The 11,425-nt window shown below is 47.0% G+C and overlaps 1 protein-coding gene across 1 annotated transcript in view; it reads left to right on the plus strand.

Moving 5' to 3' along the window:
* KDSR (3-ketodihydrosphingosine reductase) overlaps positions 1-11,425 on the plus strand; it is a 41,672-nt gene that overhangs the window by 15,859 nt on the left and 14,388 nt on the right. The window contains exons 9-10 of the mRNA XM_077777549.1: positions 5,085-5,276; positions 10,528-10,611. Of these exons, the coding sequence (XP_077633675.1) occupies positions 5,085-5,276; positions 10,528-10,611 (276 nt within the window). The remainder of the gene's footprint in view (positions 1-5,084; positions 5,277-10,527; positions 10,612-11,425) is intronic.

The raw sequence follows: 11,425 nt of genomic DNA on the forward strand, positions 1-11,425 counted from the left end.
ACTGTGAACCCAAAGCCCGTCGCCTCTGTCAGTGACGAGGCCTCCCCTCTGCGTTCATGGCCCGCTCCAGGGGGGCCCTCTTCCCGCTGCCCTGAGTGTCCTCGGGGGAGCGTCCCCCTCCCAGGCCGGTATCTGCCCCGGGCTGTCCCCTGCTCCGTCTCCGTCCCTTGCCGTGCTGTGGTCGCGTGTGCTCATCGTGGGTAAGGNGGCTCGAACCCACGAACCGCGAGATCATGACCTAAGCGAAAGTCGGACGCTTAACCGACTAAGCCACCCAGGTGCCCTGGTTTGCATTTTCTGAAAATAAGAGTTCATTTCTATTTAAAATGAATTCGCTCTTATTATTTTTTTTATTTGATTGCTTTGTTTTGTTTTGAGGATTTGTTTGGTTGGCTGGCTGATTCTACCTTGCTGAGGCTCACAGGGTTCGTGCGTACAGGAGCTGCCTGCCCAGGATACTGGAGGGGTTGTGCGGTTAGAACTCGTTGCTGTGGGCGGGTCTCAGCAGGTGCCGTGGGACTCCCTGGGGAGAGGACTTTTGGAAATGTGCCCAGTTCCTCTGGACTTTGACCCTGGTGCCTTTTGCCCTCGCTGATTTTACTTTGTGCCCTTTCACTGTCATAAATCTTAGTCACGGGTATGATCAGGTGCAGAGTCCTGTGAGACTGCCCCGTGAGTCACCGAAATTGGTGGCAATCCCGGGGCACTTGCCTTAATTCTCCTTTTTAGTGGTTTTCATTGTGGATTCTTGGAACTAAAGTTTCTTGTTTGAGCTACCTGTGGATATTAAGGATGATTATTTTCAACTTTTGATGGGATTACATTGAGTCTGTAGATCCACATGGGGAGAAGTGACGTCTTAACCATACCGAGCCTTCTAACCTGTGAACGTGCTCTGTATCTCTGTTAATTTACATTTTCTTTAGCATCTCTCAGCAGTGTTTTGTAGTTTGGGTCTTACACATCGTTTTTCAGCATTTCCTATTTTTTGCTGCTAGTGTAAATGGTACTTTTTTTTAATGTCAGTTTCTGAGTGTTCATTGTGAATGTAGAGAAATTCAGTTGATTTTTATGTATTGATCTTGCAGTCTTGCTAAAGTCAATTATTAATTCTAGTGCTCACTGGATTCTCTTCATTCAAGATCATGTCATCTGCAACAATTTTACTTTTTCTGTTGCCATCTGGGTACCCTTATTGTACTGACTGGAACATTCAGTACAGGATAGAAGTTGTGAGGGCAGACATGCTTGTGGTGTTCCTGATCTTGGGGGGAAACATTTTTTTTTATCATCAAGTATAAGATTTTCTGTAGTTCTGTTCTGTTTTGTTTTGGTAGATGTCCTTTATCAAGTTGAGAAAGTTCTCTTCCATTCCTAGTTTACTGAGAGTCTTTATAAGGAATGGAGGTTGAATTTTGGCAGGTGTTTTTTCTGCATCTACTGGGATGATCACAGAACTTACCTGTTTTATTGTGTTAATATGATGAATTACACCGATTAATTTCCCATGTTAAATCAGCCTTGCATTCCGGGGATAGACCCCTCTTGGCCATTCATCCTTTCCATGTTCTTGAGGGATTATTAGCTGTAGTTTTCTTGTAAAGTTATTTCCTGATTTTCGTGTAAAAGTAATGCTGGCCTCTTCGCATACGTAGGGGAGTATTTCTTCCTGTTCATATTTATGGAAGAATTTGTACAGGATTGATATTATCCTTCTTTAAATGTTTGGTAGCATTTACCACTGAAGCCTAAGGTTTTCTTTGTGGAAAGGTTTCTAACTTTAATTCAATTTCTTTAACAAATGTAGGGCTACTTCTGTATCTTCTTATCTATTTCTTTTTGAGTGACTTTGGTAGCTTGTGTCTTTCAAGGAATTTGTCCATTTCATCTAAGTCATTGAATTAATTGGCCCAGAGTTACTCATCATATTCCCTCATTGTGCTTTCATTATCTATAAAGTTTGTGGGCACCTGGGTGGTTCATTCGGTAAGTGCCTGACTCTTCATTTCTGCTCAGGTCACGATCTCGCGGTTCGTGGGTTTGAGTCCCACATCCAGTGCTGCGCTGGTAGTGCAGAGCCTACTTGGAATTCTCTCTCTCCCTCTGTCTGGCCCTCCCTGGCCTCTCAAAATAGATAAATAAACTTAGAGTTTGTAGTAATGTCACCCCCCTCATTCCTGATATTGATAATCTGTGTCCTTTATCTTTCTGGACCAGCATGACTAGAGATTTATCAATTTTTATTGATCTTCTTAATAACCAGCTTTTTTTAAAATTGATTTTCAGTTGTTTTTCTGTTTTCTGTTTCATTTATTTCCCTCTTTATTTATTTATTTATTTTTTTACAAATAGTTTATTGTCAGGTTGGTTTCCATATAACACCCAGTGCTCATCCCCACNCAATATTACTTTGGCTTATTTCCCTCTTTCATTATTTCCTTTTTTCTGCTTTTATTTATATTTGCTGTTCTTTTTATATATATTTTTAAGGTTAGAAGATGAGGTCATCAGTGTAAGGCCTCTTCCCTCTTAAAATGCAGATATTTGGTGCTACCCTTTCCATCTAAGTTGGAATAGCTATAGCAGCATCCCACAAGGTGTAATAAGTTGTGTTTTCACTTTAATTCAGTTGAAAATATTTTATAATTTCTCTTTTCATTTCTGCTTTGACCCTTGGGTTATTTAAAAGTGTGTTATTACTTAGTTCCCATATATTTGAGGGGTTTTCCGGACATCTTTTTCTTACTGATTTCCAATTTAATTCCATTGCGGTCAATGGACACCCCTGGTATGACTTGAATCCTTTAAGGTTTGTTGAGACTGGCTTTTGGCCCAGCGTACAGGCTCTCCCACAGCAGTCCCGCCTGTGCCGGGGAGAACGTGTATCCTGCCGTCCCCCGTGTGCCGGGGAGAACGTGTATCCTGCCGTCCCCCGTGTGCCGGGGACAACGTGTATCCTGCCCTCCCCCGTGTGCCGGGGAGAATGTGTATCCTGCTGTCCTGCGTGTGCTGGGGCCCCGTCCGTCCTGCTGCCTGGGGCGCAGCGCTCTGTCGGTGTCGATTAGGTCCAGTTGGCTGCGAACGTTGTTCGAGCCTCATTTTGTGTCCACTTGTTGCATCGGTTATTGAAAGAGGGGTATTGACATCCCTGATTGTGACTGTGGATTTGTCTGCCTGTGTTTTAAGCGGACTTTTAGCCGATGGCCCTGTGTTTCATCCGCACGCCTGCCCTCCTGCCCAGACGTGCTTTTTTGGTGCCGTTGGAGCCTTTGCAGGTTCTGCGGTGCGTCCTGCGCTTCAGTTTCTCTGCTCCCTTTTTTTTTTCTTTTTTAAATTTTTAAAGTTTATTTATTTATTTTGAGGGAGAGAGGTAGACAGTGCGAGTTGGGGAGGGGCGGAGAGAGGGGGAGACACAGAATCTGAAGCAGGATCCAGGCCCCGAGCTGCCAGCACGGAGCCCGAGGTGGGGCTTGAGCTGGCGAACCACAAGGTCATGACCTGAGCCGAAGTCTGACACTTAACCGACTGAGCCACCCAGGCGCCCCCAGTTTCTCTGCCCCTTGCTCATAGCATCCAGCTTTCTGCTAAGTTCGTTATCACTCACCATTCTGATTTTCAACTTCTAAAATGTTACTTTCTTTCCTATTGTCTGTGCTCTGCGGGTCCTTGCCTTTAAAAAAATGTATCTTTTATTGATATTTTAGTTAGGTCTCTGAAGGAAGCTGAGGTGAGCCCTTGGGTTTAGTGTGCCCTCTTTTTTGGGTACTTTTTAAGAGCATTTTTGTTATCTAGACAATATAATGATATTAAAAGACATTTGGGGGAAAGTGGGAATCCCAGCATCCTTACACAATCATTTACGATTTTCTGGAGTTCCTTGGCTTTGCACCCATGCATGTGTACTTTTAGCTAATATTTGAATTAGTTACACAGTGTAAAAATAGTATGCCCTCTGCTGTTTTAAACTTGCAGAAGGAATATTTCCTCAGTTCCCTTGGCAGTTTCTCATCTCCAACTCAAAATGCCACCCGACATTCTGTTGAGTTACCATTTCACGATTGACTTAAAGTTCCTCCATGAAGTGTTTGGCTTCACATGGTGATAGATCTAGTATTTTTACAAGACTTTTAATATAGAGACATTTCTTAATATTTTATTTATTTTGAGAGAGAGAGAGCACACATGCACGAGAGCTGGGGAGGGGCAGAGAGAGAGGAAGAGAGAGAATCCCAAGCAGACTCCAGGCTGTCAGCACAGAGCCTGACACGGGGCTTGATCTCATGAACTGTGAGACCATGACCTGAGCTGAAATCAGGAGTCAGCCTTTTAACCAACCGAGCCACTCAGGCCCCTTCACGTAGAAACAATTTGATGCAAGTACATTTAGATTTCCAAGTTAAAATGGAAGATTTTTAAGAGTTCTCAGGACGGAGGGAAGATACACTCTTGGTACCTGTGTAAGCTCTTACCCATCATGATGTAAGAGCCAACATTGACCAAGCGCTTATCTGTGGGTCAGAGGCTAGGCCTTGACTTGTGTTTCCTCTTTGAATTCTTGCAACAGCCATGAGCTAGTGCCAGTAGCAGCCCTGTGTTCACCTGCAGAAATAGTCTGACGTTCTTGTGCATCATCAAATAGGTAGTAAACGGTCAAGCCAAGGTTTCCAACCACGGTCCCCCCTGTCAGCCACTGTCCTGGTCTCCTTGTGGTGTTTCCATAGCTTAGAACTAACAGGGCCAGAAACACTTGGCGGCGTTTTCCTAAAACTGCCTTTCAAAAAGCATTACTTGCGAGATGCAGCGTACTTTGGATAAGGAGAAAACTGATCCTGAGCAGCCTTCAGCGAAGACGTCCCTGCCATCGTGGTGAGAACACAAGACTAGATTGAAATAGGCGTGAGAGGGCAGGTCGTGAGCTTTGGGGCTCATTTCCAGCATCGTTTATTCCCTCAACACGCCATCGGGCTCCCGGTCCCCTGGGCTCCACTGACGATCTCAAATCGGAGGAGCAGACAGAGCTGCCATGAAGCACAACCTTGAGGCTTTGACCTTGCTCACTCCTTGTGTGCTCTTCGTCCCCACAGAGGCTAATGAGCGTCAACTACTTGGGCAGCGTGTACCCCAGCCGAGCCGTGATCACCACCATGAAGGAGCGCCGCGTGGGCCGGATAGTCTTCGTCTCTTCCCAGGCAGGGCAGCTGGGATTATTTGGTTTTACGGCCTACTCTTCATCCAAGTTTGCCATCAGGGGATTGGCTGAGGCTCTACAGATGGAGGTAAACACTGTGTTCCGTTTCACGTGTGTATCTCCCAGCCCTGCGGTGTTTGTTCCTCTCTCGTTAGCAGCCACCTGACACGTGCTGTCGTCCTGCATCAGACATTTGTAGACTTGACATTAGTGAAAGGGCATTGACTCAGCCCTTGAACTCTGCAGGTAACATTTTTCATTGCATAAAGACGATAATTAGGATAGTGCAAAATGGTTGGGTGGTGTTTCGCTTGCTTCAGTTAATACACGAAGTACTACTCATATTTACTCCATATTTTCGGTCTAATACTGTGCGAGTGTGCAATTCTCTAGAAGCGTTTCTTTAACGGAAGGAAAGATCTCTGCTTTCTGAGTGAAGGATAAAATTAGCATGTGTTTGAGGGAAAAGCTTGAATCAGCTACTGTCTAGCTCTCAGCTTTTAGACAAATCATTTCACTTGGTCTGTTTCCTTCTCTGTAAAACAAGAGGGTCAGATTAAAAATAGCATTTGGCTCTCCTGATACTTATACTTTAGTATCTTAAAGAAAGAAAAGCGAATGCTTTTTATTTTCACCGTTAATAGAACGTGTTGTGAAGAGGGTGTGGTTAGGATTAGCATCAAAATAAGCGCTTGTCCTGGTGTGACAGCCTTCACACAACCTCAGCTGTGGGCAGCAGACTGCTGTCTGTGGTCAAACGGAGATGCGTAGAAAGTACCACCCATATCTATCGAAAATTACACACTGAAACAGCCAGGTACAGTTCTCTCTGTTGTGACATGTGCTGAAATACAACACAACATCGTGATGTGAAAAGCCCAGAAGAAAAGTCATTGTGGCCAACCTTCTCATAGTAGGAGTGTGACTTGGAGATCCTGGTTAGAGATTTAGATTAGGGGTTGGCAAATTTTTTCTGTAAAAGGCCCAGATTGTAAGTATTTTAGCCTTCGAGGGCTGGATGGTGTCTTTTGCAACTACACAGCCCACTGTGAGAGCAGGAAAACAGCCATGTGCAGTAGGTAAATCAATGGGTATAGCTGTGTTCCAATAAAACTTTATTTATAAAAACAGTTAGAGGGCTGGATTTGTCCCACAGGCCATAGTTGGCTGACCTCTGATTTAGAAAATCTGCAGAAGAGCCCTGGATGGTGTGTGACAGAGCAGTACGTGCCCAGCATTACGGTCCCTGTGAGTTGTCCAGTCAGTGACAGAATCCTCACGTGCTGCTTAGAGACTGGTAGACTATGCCGTTCTCATCTAAAAGGAACCAGACTCAAATTTCATCTTCATCAACTTGCTTAATACTCGTAATCAATAATAGGTCGTTATAGTAAGTTTAGCCAACAGGGCGCATAAAGCTGTGAAATTTCAAACAGGTATGCCAGCATTTCTTTTGAAGTTTTTACTTAGAAAGCCCCTTTGTGAATAACCATTTATTTTTTTTATTAAAATGTTTATTTTGAAAGAGAGAGAGCATGCGCATATGCGCACTTGAGCAGGGGTGGGGCAGAGAGAGAGAGAGAGAGAGAGAGGGAATTCCCAGCAGGCTCTGTGTTGTCAGCACAGAGCCCACTCGATCTCATGAACCATGAGATCATGACCTGAGCTGAAATCAAGAGATGCTTCACCAACAGAGCCACCCAGACGCCCCGTAACAGTTTTGTGAAATATGTGAGGCAGATGTCATTTTGCCACCTTGCAGATCAGAACCCTGAGTTTTCAGTCGTTATGGAGTTGCTCAAAGCCACTTTGTTACTTTGTAAGAAAAACAGTAACAAAGTCTGGCCTTCTGGTTCCCCGGGCAAATGATGTGTCTGTAAATCAGGTCAGAAGCGGCCTGATTCATATGGCTACTTGCCTCAGCCCCTTTTCTTTGGTCTGAGACACCTGGTAGGTGAAGGGCTGTTTTGGAAATGAAAAATCTGCTTATTAGGGCTTTTTGCCCCAAGCCTTCTACATGGTAGAACAGACATGTTACTAAAGAAGAAGGAAAAGAAAATGAGTTGCTAATACGGACACAGTCCCCAAAGCCTCTTTGTGACACGTGTGATTCACGCGCTGCAGGAAGCTGTCCTGGACTGGGAAGTCTGCTTGACTTCTGTCCGTACTTAGACTCCATTAAAAATGTCCCCACATAAACACAGAATAAAATAAACACATATCATGAAAAATAGGCTCTGAGGGAAATAAATTCAATAATCAAAATCCAGTTTGTTCATAGTAGACTTACATCGGAACAGTTGTTCCCTTACAGACCTTCAGGGCTGTGTTTTGGAAACCTGGATACTTCCTGTGCTTTGCCACAGTGGTTGTGTTTTCTGTGAATGAAACAGACCTCATAGAATTGCTCAGACTCTAAGTACTTTCTGATCGTCCTTTTTGGTTTAGTTAACTCTTAAGTCTTCCTGTCCATTCCACCCTTTGCCCCCCAAACTAAAGTAGGACCCTCACAATGTTTTGTGCACAATGAATAGCTTTGAAAGAATTCTTTTGCATTTTTCATCTTCCTGGGTTTTTTTTTAACTCCGTTTTTTAGGTACGAATATATGATCTAAAGATTCTCAAAGTTAATCTTTTTGGAAAGCCGACTTCCGGTGGGTTCTAGTCAAAAATGTGGTAGAGGAGACCAAGTGAAAGAAAAATAGCCTTTGTGTTTCCCTTCTCCCCTCCCCCTAAGGCCATCTTGTCCCACAGGGGTGAAAAGTAAGCTCAGGTAAACTTCTGGAGCTTCTCAGACACAGCTCTGCTCCTCTTTCCGGGACCCTCCCCCCGACCCCAACGCCCCATCTTTATTTTGATGGAATTAGGAACCACACATTGTAGGCGGGATTCTTTGGATAATCAGTTCTTGAGCAGAGGGTTGTCTTTCTGATTGAAATGGAGACCAGGTAGAAGGAAGAACATGAGAAAAAGGATGGAAGTGAGCAGGCGAACAGAGGATGGTCAGTCAGCAGGGACGAGGAGAAACGCACGGTGATAAGGTGAGCAGGGGAGTCAGCTAGTGAAGTCTTGGCTTATAAATTCTTTTTTTTTTTTTTTAATATTTTTATTTATTTCTAGGGGAGAGAGAGAGAGAGCGAGCGCGTGAGCAGGGGAGGGTCAGAGAGAGAGGGAGTCACAGACTGAAACAGGCTCCAGGCTCTGAGCTGGCAGTCAGCACAGAGCCCGACGCGGGGCTCAAACCCACGAACTGCGAGATCATGACCCAAGCGAAAGTCGGACGCTTAACCGACTAAGCCACCCAGGCGCCCCATTGGCTTATAAATTCTTAGAGAACAGGGCGATCCCTAGGAGTCAGCATTGTCTAAGCAAGCACATCCCCACTTTCCTTTTCTTCTGGGGCTGTGGGACTAGTTGATTAAAGGAGTGTAGATACAGTTCAGTGTATTTGGATGTTACTGATTATTTGACCAAGAGTTTGAGGAGACTGGACGCTCCATTGGGCAGGGGCTCTCTCCGAGTTGTTGACTTCCACATCTTCATTCACAGAACACTTCCGGCACACAGGGCTCATTCAATAAGTATCTGTTGGATGAGTAGATAACATGATGAGGTGATTAGCGACTGGAGAGGCCCAACCGCAGACTGAGAGAGTCATCTGACTTCATGGTTGCGGAGGCAATGCCAGCACCCAGAATTGTCTCTTCCGGGACTGGTTTCTTCCCGCCCCGACAGTCTGCGTCTACTTGGGGGGAAAGCTGCTCTGAAAAGCCGTTTGAATCGTTGGGCAGCTCAGCCACAGCCCTGAATTTGAGGAACAGCGCTCCGACAGTCTTCCATTAGCTGGGGCGCACAGTCCTTAGGCGTTTCAGGGGAAGGGGCACCAGGGCGGCCGAGGATCGCCCGAGCGGAGCCGGCTTCAGGCTTGCCAGGCACCACTCCCGGGCTTTCCCGGTGGCGGCTTCGTCCGGTCTGTGCACAGCAGAGGGCAAGGCCGTGGGAGACAGTTTCTAAAGTCACTATCTCAAAAGCAAGTGGAAGAGAAGTTGCTTGCTCATCAACCTCACTGGCTGGCCCGCGTCCAGAGCTATTTCTGAGCGGCGCTGGGCTGGCAGCTGCGTGCCCCGTGGACGCCGAGGGAACGAGCTCTCTCACGCCCCGAGTGCCACGGCCCTGAACCAACAGAGACGTCACCCTTTGCTGTTGTGCTGTTCGGGATGGCTGGCCAGGGCCCGTGCTTCTCCCCACCCCGACAGCTCCTCCCACAGGCTTCAGAAGTGCCCTGGGTCCGCAGGGCAGAGGGACCCCGGGAGGCTGAGGGCTGTGTGATCAGACAGGCCCCGGGGATGCTCTCAGCCGCTGTTGCCTGAGGAAGTCCTGTGGTCACTTTGCAGCCTCCTTGAGAGGCCCAGTGGCCTACCTACCCCCAGCAGCCTGTCCCCGAGGTGTTGTCCTGGGCTAACCAGCGAGCCTAGAGCAAATAAAAATCAGGACAGAAGTTTCGATGGTATGAACTATCACCCTGAGAGCCACAAGAATCAGGGCCAGATGAGAGGGTGGAGCTGGGCCACCCAGGAGCAGAATCTTTGGGGAGGGTGTGTCCTGGCTGACACAGGAGAACCTTCTGGAATTGTTGGGGGTGGATTTCTGAGTGGAGGTGTGGAGGCCTTGTATGGAGGACCCTGAGAACCTGTTTCAGGCTGGGAAGGAGTTTCCGCATATAAATAAGGATGAGGTCACCTTTCCTGGAGTTGCTTGGTTGGTCGGACCTGGCTGCCCCACCAGGGGGAGAATCCTGTTGGTTTCCCCTGTGGGGGAGGGGAGAAGTGACTCCTGACTCCCTAACGGGCAGGGGCTAGTCACTCCGGAAGTTCCTGATCAGGCCCACCGCTCAGGGGATCCGTATAGTTCTAGGCCTGGCTCTGGGTGCTACAAGGGCATAGGAAAAGGGTTTTGAGTGATCTTAACGTGTTTTTAGCAGAAATCAACAAGAGTTTCAGAAGCAGCCGGGAAGGAAGCCAGANCTCCTCCTGGACGGCCTCCAGGGCCTTGCCTGCTCCGTGGGGGCGGGCAGCACTTAGAAGGAGGTGAATCTCTGTACCTTTCTGGAGTAGAAGTTGTCGGGGACAGCCTTGTGCCTTTACTTCCAAATGAGCTTCACGGAGAGGAGTTTCCTGACCCGGCCGGTGCTGGTTCTTCTCGTACAGCCACGTTCTGCCACCTCCCGGGAGAATCAGGGCAGGATTCCCCCCATTTGCCCGGCAGCCAACGCAGGCAGATAAGGGTCGATACGGAATTGTACCTCTTACTGAGGGGCACATGTTGTTTCTGAAATGCAGGTGAAGCCATATAACGTCTATGTCACAGTGGCCTACCCACCGGACACAGACACCCCCGGGTATGCGGAAGAAAACAAAACTAAGGTAAGTATCCCTCTGTGTCTGTTTCGAGCCTTTCACGTTGTAAACCTGCCTTTTGCGGTTTTCTGACTTGCCACCCGGTGGCCGGGAGTCATTTTCATCAGTCAGAAAATTGGGTTATTTTCAACTGATGTGCAAGGTAGACGCCTCTGAACTTTCTGGACCTTTCATGTGGAGGGGTCTTGAACAACACAGCCCGTATTTTCTAAGGCCATGAGTTTCGCTAATAATCTTCGAAGGCTCACTTAATTAATAAGATATTTTCTTTATGAATACAGCCTGCATTTTTAACAAGTGAGATGATATTCTTTAGAAATAACAGTCTCTCCTCTGAACTTAAACGCCTTGTCACCCATCCTTTGTCACCTGGGCACCTCAGACTTAGCATTTCAAAAGCGGATTGTTTGATTCCCTCTCTCTGCCCCCTCATTACTTTTCATCTCCTTGGTAACCGAGAAGCCAGCCTTGGTGCCTCCTCCCACACCACCGGCCGTCCACTTGACCCGCACTTCCTCTTGGCTGTAGTCTCAGAACTTATCCTGAATTGGACCACTTTTTTTTTTTTTTTTAACTGCAACTATGANGGGCTCGAACCCACGAACCGCGAGATCATGACCTAAGCGAAAGTCGGACGCCCAACCGACTAAGCCACCCAGGCGCCCCTAGCCGCTGGTATTTTTGCCCCAGCTGCTCTTCATCATCTTAAACTGGTGTGCCCACTTCTGCCCCTCTTCCTGACCCCCGTCTGTTCTTCACATAGTGACCAGTGACCCTTTTAAACCATATGTCAGGTCTTGTCACCCCTCCCCCCCCCTAA

This window comes from Crocuta crocuta, unplaced genomic scaffold, assembly GCF_008692635.1.
Source record: "Crocuta crocuta isolate KB4526 unplaced genomic scaffold, BGI_CrCroc_1.0 scaffold36, whole genome shotgun sequence".
In the NCBI taxonomy this organism is placed as follows: Eukaryota; Metazoa; Chordata; class Mammalia; order Carnivora; family Hyaenidae; genus Crocuta; species Crocuta crocuta.